This window comes from Neovison vison, chromosome 9 (genome assembly GCF_020171115.1).
Source record: "Neovison vison isolate M4711 chromosome 9, ASM_NN_V1, whole genome shotgun sequence".
Lineage (NCBI taxonomy): Eukaryota > Metazoa > Chordata > Mammalia > Carnivora > Mustelidae > Neogale > Neogale vison.
Window position 1 is genome coordinate 30,872,222 of NC_058099.1, and position 18,392 is coordinate 30,890,613.

The 18,392-nt window shown below is 40.3% G+C and overlaps 1 protein-coding gene and 1 pseudogene across 3 annotated transcripts in view; one reads left to right on the top strand and one right to left on the bottom strand.

Annotated features, from left to right (window-relative positions):
- The window catches only part of INVS (inversin), a 168,880-nt gene that overhangs the window by 88,251 nt on the left and 62,237 nt on the right, over positions 1 to 18,392 (bottom strand). For all 3 annotated transcript variants that reach the window (XM_044265260.1, XM_044265257.1, XM_044265258.1), the window contains one exon: positions 1,107 to 1,280. In XM_044265260.1, coding sequence (XP_044121195.1) covers positions 1,107 to 1,280 — 174 coding nt within the window. The remainder of the gene's footprint in view (positions 1 to 1,106; positions 1,281 to 18,392) is intronic.
- On the top strand, positions 1,642 to 5,820 carry LOC122916997 (annotated as a pseudogene).

Sequence of the window (18,392 nt, forward strand, 5' to 3'; positions counted from 1 at the left end):
GTACACAAGTACTGGAAGATAGCAGGGAGTTCCTAGAAGATACTGGGGAGAACAGTTTAGAGCCTAAAGACATCTGTGGCTTGGCAAGTGATTAACAGGTCTTTGTAGATTTATCAAGGTGCTTTTTCAGCAAAATATTAGCACAATAAATGCTGTGAATAAGGAATTATATTAGTTTATAGTCGCTGCAAAATAAAGTCAATGTTAATTTCAGAACGCTGTGTTATGTAACAGCTAAACAAGACCTGAAAATGATACGAAGAACCTGTGAGAATAAAGGTATCAAGGGATAAAGGGAGGTGGACCCAGTGGGTTTAATCCCAAGAGTTTTAATTACGTGGGAGTGTTGGAGTTAGCAAGGCTCCAGGATTCAGTGCCTGGTCGAAAGGAAGTGGACTGCTGCACTCGTCTAACTAAACACCATATTTTTTTCGTGTAAAGAGCGGTGAAAACATCGACTGAAACAGTGACCGGCTTGTACAAGCTGGTGAAAGTCAAGAGCTGGGAAGATCAGAGATCTGGGCATTGTGTTAAACACTATATGTGTTCTCTTACTTTATCTTCAACAACCCTGTCATTCCCGTTTCACAAAAGAGAAAATGGAAGCGTAGAGGAGTTAAGCAAATTTGCCCAAAGGTGCAGAACGGGTTCCATTGTGGCTTCTAGACTGAAACCCAAGGAGTCTGATGCTAAAGCCCAGGCCATTAAACCACTATGGGCCTCCTACGTTGCCCCCAGCCATTTGGCCATCACAAGTCTAACACCAATGGTAACTAGCGCTACTAGCTATCAAACAGTAGGATCTGAGGGTAGGCCTGGGTCGAATTCAGGTCCTGCCACTTGGATCTTGGACAGAACTTTAATCTTCCCCATCTGTGATTATACTACCTGCTGCATGTGGCTGGTAGGAGGATAAAAGGACCTTTAAATTTAAAATTTAAAGTGAAATATTTAAATTTAAGTGAAATATTTCACCCCATGGGGGGTACAAAGACGAGAAAATGTTCCAGTAAGTGATGAGTGATAATTCTTCTTGAGGTTTTACATCATATAAGGAAGCATTGGCTCGCTGCTCTTATTCCTGTCCAATTTTGACAGTCCCTTACCTTGTTCTTATCCTGGGTATCCACTTCTCCAGGTGCCGTGAACTTCAGCAGGAGCGCCAGACACTTAGGGCTTTTGTGCCGGGTGGTCAAGTGCAAGGGGGTCATCTCTTCCAGATCCTTTTGCATCCAGTTTGCTCTGCGCGTGAGTAGGAGTTTCATGAAACGATAATTCCCCTAAATAAAAAATAAGAGACAGGAAGAAGAAATGTAGTCTGGGGCCGAGACATTTTCTAAATTTTAAAATGTTTTCAATATTTTAACTGTTCTGTTCGAGTAAAAATATTCAGGTAAATTGACCAAAGGAAAAATATTTACAATTCCACTACCCCGTCAATTGTTTTCCTTTTTCATCTTCCCTTCCGACCACTTTCTAGTGCATACAGTTCACACAGTGACTGGTCAACGCTTCGTTGTGTTAAAGCATTACCCTTTTTTAAACTGTTCTATTATTGTTTCCAATATTTTCTTTTCTAGAAAATGCTACAATGTACTTTTATTGCCCCACGGCTTTTCTTAGTTTTCTTCGTAAGAAGAAATGATCAGAAACCAATTTGCTGGGTCAAAGGAGTTTGCCCATTTCATGGTTTTTGGTGTATTTTCCAAATTGCTATCTAGTAGCAGCAAGGAGGTAGGTTTGGGCTCATTCTGACCAATATATCTCTCACCTATTATTAATATGCAAAGTATAACAACCTTGTGAAATGAGTGGTGATATAAAACTCCAATTTACAGGTGAGGGGAGTGAGATTCACAGGGGCTGAATGCTTTGTTCACTGTCATCTGGTTCATAGTGTAGGTGGTTAGTTTTCTTGGAGAGAGCAATGTATAGGTACAACAGAGACAGAGGCATCTTGTTCAAAGTCTGGGTGGGTATTATAGAGGGCACGGATTACATGGAGCACTGGGTGTGGTGCAAAAATAGTGAATACTGTTATGCTGAAAATAAATAAAAATTAAATTAAAAAAAAAAAAGTTTGGGTCCCAGACTCATCTGGTCACCTAAACACCCACCCAGAAGTCACTGCAGGCTGTCCCCTTGCAGGCAACATGCTCCGTATCAGTTAAACCCTCCAATTTGGTAGAATCAACCTATCTGGAGGAAGTAGTTAAGCCACAGGCACTAGAACAACACACCGGTGGGGCTCCAGGTCAACCGCATGTGTGTGCTGTACGGGCACTTTGAAACAGAACCAAACCCTCAAAAACTGGTCCTTTGGAGCTCCTTCCCAAGATCTAGTCCCATATTTCCAATTCTGGTTGGAGCCTCCAGTTCACTTGGTACCAAACCTGAAGTTCAACATGACCAAACTACAGCAATAGTAGGATCAAGTTCTGTGCCTCCGTCATGTCTACTTCTCTCTCCCTGTTCAAAGCAGAGTGGCAGTCAGGTTATCTGTCCTTTTCATCTTCAGAGACCTTCTACATCCTTAACATTGTTGGAAATGTTTTTTTTGTTTGTTTGTTTTTTTAGCATTATAACTCATTGATATTCTCCCATAAGTGGCTAGTAGGGTTAGTAAGAAGACATCTTTCAGTGAAGCAGCACACCCTGCATTGTGACAAATGTCTTAGGCAAAGGGGATCAGCCAGAGGGACAATGAGGTGCAGAAGGATGAAGACTTGTCTACTCACCCACAGGGGCAGCGACAGGATTCAACTCAGCTCAAGGGCTGGGCCACAGGTAAGAATCAGGGGCTAAGCAAGCACCCATCAGGCTGTCTATATTAGATGGGCAGACTGGCAATGGACAGAAAAGTGAAGTGACCCCGATCAGTTATTTCCTCTCACGGAGGTTTTCCTTGACCACCCTAATGTGGGAGCTTGTTTTGTTATGTTTTATTCTAGCACCTTCCCATTGCCTTCATAGTACTTTTGCTCAGTTTGTAGTTACATACATGTTTGCTTGTTTCCCTTCACTGCCATCTCCATCACAAGCTGTAAGAGTCATGAAGACAGAGACGAGGTTCTACGGAGCACTGGGCTCGGCATAGCTCCTAGCACAACAGAAGGGCTTACCTGAAGGATGGAGTCAATGAGAGGAAAGAAAATACCTTCCCGAGGTTTTCTTTTTGTTTAAAAATTCTTAATGTTGCTTTATCAGATAATAATAGTTAAGCATCCTAATTCTCAGATCTCTGGTATTCGGTTACTCTTACTTTTGAATGTTTTATTTATTTGGGCGTCACTGATCTGGCTTTCTCATGGCATCCGGGGCCAGCTTTTGAGAGGTGAGGTGCTAAAATTTCCTCAAGAGGGCACCCTGCTCTAAATCTCTTGCCATCTTTTCTTTGAAAAAAGAAATGATCCCCAGCAAAAACAAATCTCTATATGGTACTTCCTATAAAAAAATAAGGCTTGACCTTTCTGAGCATAACATTTCAAATATTACAGAATAATTCATCATGACCTTTTAAAGATATTCAATCAGACAATCATTTTGATTCTGAAATTTAGGGAAAAAGGGAAGAAAAAGAGAGAAACAAGAATATGTCCCTGGGGGTGACTAATGACTTACAGACGCAGTGCTTACACTGTTCTGAGGATTCAGCTTGTTAAAACATGATGCCCTCAGTAACCATATTTATTCATTCACTCAAAAAACACTCACTGAGCCCTGTCTGAAGCAGGCAACCTAGTAAAATGTTTACACTAAGCTTTACTTATTACAAAGCTCTTTGATACAGATTTTATCTTTGCTCCTCATCGAAGCAACATGGAAAGGTTTTACAGATGAAACAAAGTATCGTCCTGGGCTCCCACTTCCTCATCTGCGAAACAGGGATAACAGTACCTGAGATTATTATGCATATGAGAGGATAAAGATCATACTTGTAAAATACTTTGAACAGTGCACAAAGCAAATGCTTGGTAAATGTTTGCTAGTTTTATTATGAACAATCTGCCAGTGTGGAGGAGGCAACAAAATGTAGCCAATCAAGTAAACCAAGAATGGCTCATGATGGAGAACATAGAATGATCTGACTATACATAGCATACACACTTCAGCTGGTGATTAATTCAGCTGGAGAGGTTAGGAACAAATAAAAATAAAAATAGTTGGAATGTTATCAGTAGTGGTTTTCTGAAAAAAAAAATTTTTTTTTTACATTGAGAAAGATGCCTATATTCTGCCTACAGATAATGATGACATGAGATCAATAAGGGCATACCCAGTAGGAATTCAACTGGAACCCTGGGGAGATGTCAGCTTCTGTTCCAAAGGACAGAGACACAAAAGAGGTCTTATCTACAAATGCTGGGACTAGAAACACTATAATCCATTTGGACCATGGTCAACTTCCTGGTCTCATGAACAAGCATTTATTAGATGCCCAGGGTGTGCGAACTCAATTCTGAGAATGAGCAGAGGGAAGAGAGAATTCTAAGAGCTAAAATCAGGAGACTATTTCTAGTGTCAGTGGAAAAAGGGAAGATACCAGTTTGAGACAGAAAGCTAATGTGATAACTCTCTGAAGGTTGTATGACTCTGGGGACCCACATCACAGACAATTCTGTCTCCTGCAAAGCCCTCTCATATAAAAACAAACAAACACAAAGCTTAAATGTTTCCTCAATATTCCTTGAAATTCAGAATTCTTAAATTTTCTGGTTAATTCTTAAATCCAAGAATAACGAGGATTTGGAAGTTAATCTTTTAGCACCATCTCTCAGGGGCACACAGAACCTGATCCTGAGGTGAACACTGTTTCAGGATCTGCTTTTATAATTTCTGACTGAGTAGGAAACAGTATAAGAGTGAATGAGATAAAAGATGAAGAGAGTATATATACTTTGTCTTTTTTAAGATCTTATTTATTTATTTGAGAGAGAGCATGAACTGGGGGGGGAGGGGTAGATGGAGAGGAAGAAGCAGACTTCTCGTTGAGCAGGGAGCTCCACTCAAGGCTCGATCCCAGGACCCCAGGATCATGACCTGAGTCCAAGGCAGATGCTTAACTGACTGAGCCACCCAGGGGCCCTAAAGGGGTATATATTCTTAAGAAAATGGGTGGTACTTTTCCAACCAGGGCCCAGCAGAGTGGTTCCCATGAAAAAGGGTGGTGAGAAGAGGGACCATTCTGCCATTAGCGAGATAGTGACCAGAGAACACACCATCAACATTTACAAGTGCATCCGTGGAGTGGGTTTCAAGAAGCGTGCCCTTTGGGCACTCAGAGATCCGGAAATTTGCCTTGAAGGAGATGGGAACTCCAGATGTACGCATTGACACCAGGCTCAACAAAGCTCTCTGGGCCAAAGGAATAAGGAAGGTTCCATACTATATCTGTGTGCAGTTGTCCAGAAAACGTAACAAGGATGAAGATTCACCAAACCAGCTCTACACGTTGGTTACCTACGTACCTGTCACCACTTTCAAAAACCTACAGACAGTTAATGTGGATGAGAACTAATCACTGATGGTTAAATAAAGGTATAAAATTGCAAAAAAAAAAAAAGGATGAAAGAAAGAAAGAAAAAGAAAATTGGTGGTAGAGAGCACAAGTGAGAGAGATGAAGTTACAGAAAAGACCTGATTTAGTCACTAAAAGGACATTAACCCTAATGTGGTCAGGTCTGTTATGCCACTGAAATGAGAAAACATTTGCTAATGTCTCTGAAACACTGAATAAGATGTTTTCTTTTGTTAGGTAGCCATAATCCTCATCTTAATCTTCCTGTAATTAACTAGAGCTTCTTTTGTCTATAATGAAAATTATTATAACATTTAGATTTCCCCTAAATGCATGAAAAGGACTATAATATCTAAAAGGGTAAAAGAGGATAAAAAAGTTCTCTGACCCAGAGAACAGCACTGGAAAGGAGTCTGGGAAACAAATCAACCCAAAATGCAACTTTTAAACTTACATTTTTTTTTGTCTGTCCAGTTCTCTCAAATGGACTTTTTAAAGAAAAAGTCTATAGTCAGTTAATCTTAATAACAATAATTTAGGAGTTTTGAGTGAAATACCTTGATATTTTCCTTTAGATTTTTTATTTTTAAGAAATAAAATATAACAGATACGGTTGATACTCCCTTTGTGCTTGTCTCCAATTCCACTACCTTTTCTCCTTTTCTAGAGGCTACTATCCTCAAAAAGGTGTTTATCATTTCAATGAATGCATTAATACTCTTGCTTCTTATACATATATGTATCCATAAGCTACACAGTATCGCTTTACATGTTTTCATTCTTTATATAAATAGTAATGTATGAGTCACTTGTCATCTTTTACTCAAAAGCAGCATTTTTGGGATTTATCCAAGTTGCTCTGGTTCACACATTTTCCCTGGAGAAAGTATTTTGTCATATGATAATAACTATGTCTTTATTCTTGAAAGGAATATTTAGCATGTTTCCCATTTTTCACCATTGCAGACAATACTATAGTAAATTTTCTTGTACATGTCTCCCGGCAAAATGTGCAAGAATTTCTGTAATTGCTGGGTTGAAATTGCTCTTAATTTTTTAAAAAAGATTTTATTTATTTACTTGAGAGAGAGAGCACGAGAGGGGAAAGGGTCTGATGGAGAAGCAGACTCCCTGCTGAGCAGGGAGCCTGATACAGGGCTAGATTCCAGGACTCCAGGATCATGACCTGGGCTGAAGGCAGTCACTTAACCAACTGAGCCACCCAGGTGCCACTGAAATTGCTCTTTAAAGTCCCTACTCCGATTTATATTCCCATCAGTAACGTACAAGAATTCTTGCTTCTTCACATCCACACCACACTTGTCATATTTGCTACCTTTTGCCAATAAAATGGACACATAATTGCTTTTTACTGTGGATTTAATTTTTATTTCCCTGATTGAGATGGAATGTTTTTATATGTTTATTGGCCATTTGCTTCTTCTGTGAAGAGCCTTTTTGTGTTGTTTACTCACTTCCCAATTTAGCTATTTGTGTTTTTCTTAATGATCTGTAGGAGTTATTTACATATTCTGGATACTAATTCTTGGTTGGTTTGCAAATATCCTCTCTTTGTGTGGCTTGTCTTTTGCTTTGTTTATGGTCTTCAACGGGGAATGCATTCATGATCTGAATAATGATATTGCTAACTTTCTTAGCAGTAGAGTTCTTCATCTATTTCACAATTTTTGTTTGCAAGCTCATTTTAAAGATTGTTTGTTGTTGTTTTCATTTTTTTCTTTTTGCCTCTCCCTCTCTCTCCTTGCTCACCCACCCAGCTGCACATCTACTCCTGGCCCACTAAGAATCTGCTCTTACAATGCTCACTCTAGCCCTGTCTCCAGTGATCTGAGGGATGTCTTCCTTGTCCTGAGGCTGGATCTCTGTCCTGCTCCTGCACTTCTCTAGACAAAGAGCTTCCTCCAAAGCAATAGCCTCATATTAAGGTGAAGAATACGCCCCCCCCCACACCAATTCTAAGTATTTTCATGGCTTTAGTGTGAATATGACCACTTTTCACTTGCTTAGTGGGAAAAAGGGAGTGTCTTCCTGAACCGGAAGTATCTGAAATCATATTCGACAAGACTGCTCTCTGTTCCTGGTTAAGTGCTTTAATCACGAACTTCTAGACTACTGACAGCTGACCTTCAAAACATTCTGAATCTCCACCTTTACCTTTTTCTCCAAACAGCTACTGTATTTTCTGTACCCGGCTCCTTGGGACCTTTGCTATGTGGTTCCTCTTCAGCTGAAACAATTACTTGAACAGACTCCAAAGCTTAAGACTTGGCTAACCCTGCCCGTAGCAGCCCTTCTCCCTACTGAAACACAAAAGAGAACAAAGATTTCCCCAACCCAATACCATACTTTGGGACCTATATGTTTCCCAACTAAGATCTTTGCATTCTTGTTCTGTGTCCTCATCACTTATATTTACTCTCAGTGTACTTGAGAAGAAAGCAACTGTTGGTAAGTTTGTATATAACTTTTTCTTAGAAACATTATAAAAAAATATACACATGTGTATATATATACATATATACATACACATATAGTAAATAGTTGAGATTGAGCTATACTATACTATAGTATATACTATACTATAATACATTATAAATATATATATAAATCTGTGTGTGTGTGTGTGTGTGTGTGTGTGTATAAAAGAGCACATACGAATGTAAGGTAGGCATTCTGTCCTATTTCATTCCAAATCCTAATCACATTATGTACCCAAAGATATATTATTTATAACTGAAATGGAAATACATAAACATGATTTATTATTAATTCTAATATTTCTATAATTATATATTTATAAACACTCAAGGCATTTGCAATATTAATTTTTTTAAAAGAATCACTATCTCTAGGAAGCATTTAGGTCACAAATATTAGTGATCTCATTATATCAAATTTTCCTGTAATGGTTGCAGACACAAATGAGTCTTGGAAATAGTACAGGAGTGCTGGGAACAGCAATCTGCCATGGGTCCTGAGTGTCCCTGCATGTGTTTACTGGGTATGCCAAGAATGCAAAGCCTTGACTCCTCTTAAGCCATTTCTCAGAATTGGGTTTGCAGCCAGCAATCTTGAAGGACATTAATGTCATCCAGGACATCAGGCCAGAGGATTCCCAAAACTCAGTATTTCTCAGATGTCATGCAAACCCATTGTGTACCCAGTGTCTACCCAGGACCTTTGTGTTGCTTCCACAGATCTTGGAAGGGAAACTGATGCAAGCATGCAAATGCTCAGGATACTTCACCATCAGTAAGTAATAAAGCTTTTTTGGTCTCTTTTGGTAGGTTTGAGCCTTTTGCTGGTACCCACGGGCAATTCATTGTCTTGTAATAAGTAAGCATGCTTTAAAGAAAATGTAGGGTAAAATTAAATCCAAGCCCTAACAGTACAGGCAATGAGGAAGGGTTGCTGACAAAGACGTAGTTTCCTCAAAGAGTCAGGACAAGGGCCTGGCAGGCCAAGTTCAGGGACAAGAAGAGTCTCTGAGATGGTGTTCAAGTGGTGGGCAAGGTGGGGGAGGTAAGAGATCCCACTGTCTGGAGATGCAACGTGGGGTGTGGGGTTGGGGGTAGGAAAAGAATAAATGAAACAAGATGGGATTGGGAGGGAGACAAACAAGATGGGATTGGGAGGAGATTAAGAATCTCACAAAACAAACTGAGGGTTGCCCGGGGGAGAGGGTAGGGAGAGGGTGGTAGGGTTATGGGCATTGGGGAGGGTATGTGCTATGGTGAGTGCTATGAAGTGTGTAAACCTGGTGATTCACAGACCTGTACCCCTGGGGCTAATAATACATTATATGTTTATAAAAAAATATAAAAAATATAAAAAAAATAAAGGAGAGAGAGAGAGCCCACTGTCCTATCTGTTAAAGAATCTAAATGGTGGCAAGTAGAACTAAAACCAGATGCCCAAATGGTGCCTTGGTCTCTGCTCACCTTCCTGTGGGCAGGCAGAGGACGGGATCTTAACATGACCATGGGAAGGCTTGCTGAAGGCACTATGGGTGTGGCTGCCGAGACAAGGAACCAAAGTGGAAACTAATGGTGAGAACAACAAGGAATGAGCAGCTGCTCAAAAGTGAAAGCAAATGCAAAGACTTGCCTAATAGCACAGAGCCAAGTGCATCTTGCACCTGATCCCTGCTGTAGCCTTATTTTTCTGGCAATGAGGACAGAGCACTGGGTATAGAGGTAGTCATGTCTGAAGCAAAGCTCCTGGCTTAATGGTGCCCTTGATGCTCTGTCTTGGCCTGGTTTACTGATAATTTGGCTAAGTTAAAACCTGATGGTTTCCACTAGGAGGCAGCCCAACCTCAATGACAACTTGGGAAGACTGCCTGGTAAGGGTCAGGCCAGTGGGCTGAAATGAAGCCATCATCCTTACCTTAGACAATACTCTTAAGGACGGGGTATGTTTTTACTACCTCTTGGGTTGTTGTCAGTGCTCTAGTCACCTGGTCTGCCACTTGGAAGACTATAGATGGTGGAAGATTAAAGATACTCCTCTTTGTGGTTACAAATTACAGAAACAATTGCAGCTGCCATTAAACAGCCCGAGTTTCTCATGTAGATGCCCACGTAAGGGCTCATTCTCTTATAAGACCGACTAGAATCAGGTTGCTGAATAAGCCTGCATTGCCCAGGTCACTGGCCATTTACCACCTGGATCCATCACTGCACTAAACATAGCAATGAATCCATCATAGATGAGGCATAAAGTAAAAGGTATGTGTTTGATGTAGAAGCTACCACTGCATGCTAAACTTGTGATTCTTCTATGTAAGCCTATTTTGTGTGTATGTGAGAAGGAGACCACGTTAACAGAGCTCCTGCCCATTCCTTACAAGGACTTTTGACAACTCCTTGTCAAGGCCACCTCATGCCTCGCCACAGCCAGCATTTTTCAGGTTACAATATTGTTGCTCCAGCCTGATTAGCCTATACCAGCAATAGAACTGAGACCACTGAATCGAAATCATTTCATGTTGTGGGGTTTCTAGACCATCTGACTGTCTTAGTCTGATTATGGTGTGCCTTTTGTCACAAAGACCACCGAACAATGGGCCAATGGTTAAGGTATTTGACTGGCATTCTATGCTCTCTACTACCCTCAAGAATCTGAAATTGTTGAGAGTGGGCATGGCTTCCTCCGAAGTAAAATAAAAAAGATTTCTGGGGGTGCCTGGGTGGCTCAGTCATTAAGCGTCTGCCTTTGGGTCAGGTCATGATCCCAGGGTCCTGGAACTCCTCCTCCTTGTGTTCCCTCTCTCACTGTGTCTCTCTCTGTCAAATAAATAAATAAAATCTTCAAAAAAAAAAAAAAAAGAAAGAAAGATTTCTGGTTCTACCTCAGTTACCTCCTCCTGGTCCACACAACTAAGAGAGGCAGTTTGGCTACTAAATGTGACCACCCCTAGGAAGACTTCATATCCTCAGGGAAGACTCCTGATAAGTAATCAGAACAAAGGGAGTGGAGATTATACTATTTTGAACATTTGCGATTTTTCCTGGCCCATTCCTGGTTATGAAGCTTATTCATTTCCCCTAAGAACTATCCCAGGCTGGCCTGGTTGGTACAGCCCCTGGTTGGCAGCTCAGACAAAAGGGGGCTTAGAGATTCAAATTTTATTTTGGTTCCCTCACCTGGATTTGTTAGATGGACATGGTCCTAGATCAGAAACATTCATAATGACCACCTGATTGAGTACACTCTTTACGACATCTTCCTACAGTGTCCACATGGGCCAAAGTGGGGGATATAATGAGTCTCTGTAAGTTTGTTCCATATGCACCTACCCTTCTACATGAAGGGTATGGGTACAAGTAGTAGATGACCAGACAAAAGGTGAAGAGTTATAGTCATTTGGATGGGATACACTTCAGCACCTGGGAAGGGAATACCTTAGATCCTGAGAGGTACAAGGAGTAAGAAAATAATTCATCTTCTCTCTGTCCTCTAGATCCAGCATTGCATCCTGGATATTGTTTGCTGCCTGAATCAAAGAGCAGCTGAGGCTAGCAGCATGATCTGTTTCTTGTGTCTGCCATTGCCACGAACATGCTATTAAACAGAAAGGTTCAGGTGGACGTGGATGGTCCCGAAATCTTCTGCTGCGCTTGACACCATCAATGGCAGCTCCTGAATGTGGATCCCCTCGTACATGTAGAAACACAGGAACGGGCTCAACCTTACTTTAACCTAATGGATACACATTCATATGTCTCTCCTGATGTGTGAGAAGCTTTGGGTTATGCCACGCAGGACAGTCAAGCTGTAACTACTTGGTGATACCGCCCATGTGGCATAGCCAAATTAATGTTATGGGGACTCAAGTTTAACAGCAAGTCAAATTTAATGGTGAATTTAACAGCAAACCAAATTTAACAGCAAATTTTCAGGTTATATGTTTGTATGTGGGGCAGAGAGGACCATGAAATATGCCTCCATTAGTCCATCTAGTGCTTCCTATAATTACTGGTAATCCCACCAAAGATCAGCAGGTCAATCAAACTCCCTTGCATAAGTCATAATAGATAATAGACTCGTCTTAGAGTGCATCCTGGTTGTATAAAACAAGACCTACTGTTTCCCCTGGTACTTATTAACAGTTGACTTAATCCAAGACACTCAGGGCCATAGTTGAATCAATATTGCAGGTTGTTCTCATCCTGCTGCTTTGAGTCCTATTAATTAAATATCGTAGGAGACATATTAAACAGATTTGTTTTCAGCCTCTGCTGGTCAGATTAATCAGAGTAGCGGATGGACTAGCATGCTCATGTCAAGAACATGTAAGAATAAGTGATGGATTGTTGGGAGAGGCAATTTACCATGGATCCTAGTCATCTCTGCATGTTGGGTTTTTTGGTTTTGCTTTGTTTTTAATATTTATTTTTTTATTTGAGTTGTGAAGTTGGGGATGGGAAGACAGAGAAAGAGAGTAAGTGGGGATGAGGGGCAAAGGAAGGGAGAAAATCCCAAAGCAGACTTCATGCTGAGTGTGCAGCCAGGTTCAGATTTCAATTTCATGACCCTGAGATCATGACCCGAGCCAAAAACAAGAGTCAGATGCTTAACTGACTGAGCCATCCAGGTGCCCTCATCTCTGCATGTTCTAATGCCAAAAATGCAAAGTTCTGACCATTCTCAGGGATGTGTTAGCAGCAATCAACTGGACAGATGAGGTCACTTTTTACCTCTGTGTTTAGTAATTGCTATTATAAAAGCAGTAGATTCCTCAGTTCTGATGGAAACCTACCATGTGTACATCATTCAACTGGGCCTTCTGAAATGCCTTCATTATTCTTCGGGGCAAGGGAAATCAATGCAAACGTACAGGTTCTGATGGTTTTTGTTGTACCGTGAATAGTAAACTTCTTTGTCTCAGGCCCTGGAGTCTCTTGTGTATTGTCAGCATCCGTGATATGGTAAAAGGTCAACTTCTTACCTTGTTTCTAGGGTAAAATAAAATTTCAGACCCTGAAAATAATTTTCTATTAATGTAATATGAAATAAGGTATAGCATGATTAGAAAGTTGGGCAGGGCACAGAAAACAAAAAGTCCAATACAGTATGACAATAAGTCTAAAATTGATTGTGTAGGTAAGAGGGAGTCAATGAGGAGTTTAAGAAGGAAATGACATGAGAGGATTTGTGTGGAGCATCAATTTGAGGGGGACAAGTCTTAGTGATTAGTGAAATACAAGAGAGGACTCCTGCATGGGTACAAGATGGACAGTGGTGTCAACAACGGAAAAGATGGAAAGAAAATGGGGTTAGGAATGAAGAATTTGAGTTCTATTTTTTTTAACATGTGGAGTTTGAGAATTCTGAGGAATATCAATATAGAGATGTCTAGCAAAAATAGTAAAAAATAGAAAATAGAAAAGAATCCACATGGATCTGAAGACAGAAGGAGATGGCTAGATTCAAGACACAGGGTTATGAAGCATCTATATTAATAGCTAATTCCTGGTATAAACAAAACTTCATTAAATTGAAACAATGAAACTCTACATCCTAATGGAAATATAAAGGTAATTTAAATATTCATATAGATAGCTCAGTACAATGCAATCTAGTACCGTTCTTTTTCCTAGACTATGACCTACCACTACTACATCCAATACAGAGTGTAGGTGGATTGGAAAAGAATGGCTCTTCCTCATTAGGGACATATATTCTTGTTTGGTTGGTTCATTTCCTCATTTCAGTTGATTTGGGTGTCTTATTGTACTCTGGTTTCTCGGTCTTTTGTTTAACGTGACTCTATAAGAAAGGAAACGGTCACAAAAACCACGTTTTCAAATTACATGAATTCACTGGGCTTTAGAACTAAAATGAAATCTGCACTGTTTTCCCCAGTTTTTCAGGTATTCTCCCTCTTTCCATAAATTCCTGATAGCCCAGTCTAAACACCGTGCTTCAGAGCTAAAATTTCTCATTTCTAATTACTCAACAGCTACAATGGTCACCACATCATTAACCGGCCACCTTCAGCCTATCTTTAAAAGATTTTTAAAAAGCTATTTGAGAATTTGCTAAGCGAAGGCTAAGAATGGCACTTCAAAGACAGAATAGGAGCTCTATTTGTTGTTTTTCCAGTTTAAGATGTTCATCCATCTGGCAGAGCAGCTAGACAATACATCAGCCAAGAACATCTCCCTGGCTTGAAACAGATTCTGGCTCTCAAAGAGGATTTGACTGAAGGAAAGGCAACATCTCTAGTTCTGTGGCTGAACTCTTCTAATATTTCTCCCCAGTGCCTCCTCCAAGCCTTGGCTCCTTCTACCAACTTGGTTTCCATAGGAATAGACAGAGCTATGAAGTGGCACACAGTCAAACAGCATAAAAGAGAAAATGTTACTGTCAAAAACAACACCTACCCCCCCATCCCCCACCCCCACCCCCCACACAGGGAGAAACGTAGTCTTAGATTCTCTAAGAGAAGAAATGATGTAAAGGTGTCCTTGACTTTGGGGCTTCCTTACCCAATGCTGTATTCCTCATGTGCTTTTTCTCTCTGGTCTGTTAGAGTGTATTGTTTTTAGATTAATAATGAAAGTTAGTCCCTTCAGTAGAGAACATTTCATACAAAAAATAAATATTTTTTAAAAGTTATAATATGTTGTGATATGTATGTCCACCAGTAGAATTCTGTTGTGCTTGTGAGGGACCCTTCTGTATTTACAGTGGTGTTTTAAATTGGCACAACCTTTTGGGATGATTATAAAATGCATGTTGGGGGCTCAGTTGGTTAAGAGTCTGTGTCAGCTCAGATCATGATCCCAGGGTCCTGGGATCAAGCCCCACATTGGCTTCCTTGCTCAGCAGGGAGCCTGCTTCTCCCCCTCTCCCTGCCTGCTACTCCTCCTGCTTGTGTGCATGGGTTCTCTGTGTGTATATGTGTGTGTGTATGTGTGTGTGAAATGAATAAAATCTCTTAAAATTTTTTTGAAAATGCATTGTTTCCCATAGTTGATATGAATGTTTATAGGAAAGCATTAATTTTTTCTTAAATCAGTAGTTTTCAAACTCTAGCATGTACTGGGATCATCTGGAGAACTTGAAAAACTTGTTAAGGCTTTCCCTCAGAGATTTTCATTTACTAGGTCTGGTGTGGAGTCTGAAAATTTGCATTTCAAACAAGTTTCTGGGAGATGTTGGTGCTGCTATTCCAGAATTCTATACTTTGAGAACCATTGCTTAAAAAAAGAACTTAATATAGGAGTTTTCAACTCTGAGAAGCTTAAACAACAAACAATAGAAAAACCCATGAAAACAAAACATCTGGTCTATCCAAGATCAATGCAATCAGAATTTCTGGGACTTTTGAATTAATATTTCTTAAATGTTTTGCAGGTGATTGAAAATGATGTCAATATTGAGAAGTGCTGGCCTAATTCAATCATTTATTCAATATTCAATAGTTATTTACTATATGAATACTCTGTATCCAACACTACATAAGAAGTTTAGAAGTTTTAATTTTTTTTGAACCATAGTTGGCAAACAATGTTACATTAGTTTCAGGTGTACAACACAGTGATTCAACAACTCTGTATGTTACCCTGTGCTCCCAAGTGTGGCTACCATCTGTCACCACACAAACACAATACCATTGACTATATTCCCTATGCTCTACCCTTCACACCCACGACTTACTCATTCCATAATTGGAAGCCTGGATCTCCCACGCCCCTTCACCCACTTTGTCCATTCCTGATCTGGTAACCATCAGTTTATTCTCTACTTATAGGTTTGATTCTGCTTTTTGTTTATTCATTTGTTTTGTTTTGTTTTTTTTAGATTCCACATACAAGTGCAGTCATATGATGTTTGTCTTCCTTTGTCTGACTTATCTCACTTCACAAAATACCTTCTAGGTCCACCCATGTTGTTGCAAATGGCAAGATCTTTTTTATGGCTGCATAAGATTCCTCTGTGAGTGTGTGTGTGTGTGTGTGTACACCACTTCTTTATCCAGTCATCTATCAAGGGACACTTGGTGTCAGGTGATATCTCCTTGTGGCTTGGATTTGCATTTCTCTGATGATTCGTGATGTTGAGCATCTTTTCATGTGTCTGTTGGCCATCTGGATGTCTTCTTTGGAAAAATATCTATCCAGGTCTTAACTGGATTACTTGTTTTTTTTGGTGTTGAGTTATAGAAGTTCTTTATATATTTTGGATACTAACCCCTTATTAGATATATCGTTTACATTCCCATTCAGTAAGTTGCCTTTTTGTTTTATTGATTGGCTTAACTGTGCAAAAGCTTTTTATTTTGATGTAGTCCCCATAACTTATTTTTGCTTTTGTTTCCCTTGCCTCAGGAAACATATCTAGAAAAATGTTGTTACTGGGGTGCCTGGGTGGCTCAGTCAGTTAAATGTCTGCCTTTAGTTCAGGTCACGATCCCAGGGTCCTGGGATTGAGCCCCACATCAGGCTCCTGCTCCTCCCTCTCCTCCCTCTCCTTCCTGCTTATGTTCTCACCCTATCTCTGTCTCTCTCTCTCTCAAATTAATAAATAAAATCTTTTAAAAAATAAAAGAAGGGGCGCCTGGGTGGCTCAGTGGGTTAAGCCGCTGCCTTCGGCTCAGGTCATGATCTCAGAGTCCTGGGATCGAGTCCCGCATCGGGCTCTCTGCTCAGCAGGGAGCCTGCTTCCCTCTCTCTCTCTCTGCCTGCCTCTCTGCCTACTTGTGATTTCTCTCTGTCAAATAAATAAATAAAATCTTTAAAAAAAAATAAAAATAAAAAATAAAAGAAAAAGAAAAATGTTGCCACAGCCAATGTCAGAGAAATTACTGCCTGTGCTCTATTCTAAGAGTTTTATGGCTTCAGGTAGAGTTTTGGAAGTTTTAAAAAATAAATAAAAGACATATGTACACTCAGATACAATATAATACTGTATAAGCAAGGAAGGGTAAGTCGATAAAAAGTAGAAAACCAGGGGCACCTGGGTGGCTCAGTGGGTTAAAGCCTCTGCCTTCAGCTCAAGTCATGATCTCAGAGTCCTGGGATCAAGTTCTACATCGGGCTCTCTGCTCTGCTTCCCCCTCTCTCTCTGCCTGCCTCTATGCCTACTTGTGGTCTCTCTCTGTCAAATAAATAAATAAAATCTTTAAAAAAAAGATAGGAAAACAGAACACAGAGACAGGCTGGTAAGAGGATGTACTTTTAGCTCTTTGTGTGGAGGGGAAAGGGTTAGATCAGGAAAAGCTTCATGAAGGAGAGGGCAGTTGAGGGGGATCTTAACTTAGGATCACCAATACTTTAGCGCTTTTCCATGTCTCCATTTTACTCTCCTTCCCCACTTCCTTGATATGACAGTATTTTCTGAATTTTATGTAGTCTTATAAAAAAATAACTTCTGGTTTTACTCCTACCCCTTCTAATCTGTTCCCATAAGCTCCTCCTATACTGAACTTTCCAAGCCAACATTAGTTAACTTGCATGTATCAGGTCTTTTGTATTCACTTACCGTTCGGGGCAGAAATTCCCACACCATCCCCCACTTTGGCCATAGCAGATAGTGAAGCCACACACACATGTTATTCACTATTGTCATACGGCGAGTGAGGTTAGTCCCATATAAGGACAGACAAGAGTAAGAACGCTGAAGAGAGGCCCCTAACTCAGTCCTGAGGGGCCAATGAAGGCTTCTTGGAGGAAATGCTACCTGAGCTGTGTATACACGATTAGGCTAGCTTAAGTGGGAAGGAAGCTGAATGTGCAAGGGCACTGCGTGAAGAACGAGGCTGAGGAAAAAGTGACTTGAATCAAAGCTTTCAGTAGTTCACACGCTTGAGGATGGAGTACAAGGGGGACACAGGAAGCAGAAGCCAGACAGGTGAGCTGATGATGAAAGGTGTCAGACCAAGTGGTTTGTTTGGACTTCACTCTTTGAGTTTCTGAAGCAGTCTCAAAGGATTTAAGAAAGGCAGCTTGCCCTCACATCTGATGGGAAATCACTAAATTTCTCCTAGACTCCATTTCCTCCCATATGAAAAATAAGAAGGTCGAATTATGATCTAAAGGCTCTTCCAGGAGAAGACCCACTCCGCATAGCTGTTTTAAAACACGATTTTTTTTTTCATTCAAGCTGCCTCAATAATAACTTCATTTCTAGTAAGTTCTATTTTTTTCTGACCACAGGCTAATAATTTTTGAGTCGATTTCCTTTTTCCTGATACAAAAATTAATTTTCCTAGCTTACTGAAGTGGAAGCTTTAGGGAATCCAGAAACGCTATCCCATGGGAGGCAGAATGGTATAATTAAATGAGAGTTTATTTTGGAACCGGTCAAATCTGGGTATTTCACTGGTTGTATTGACTGCGAG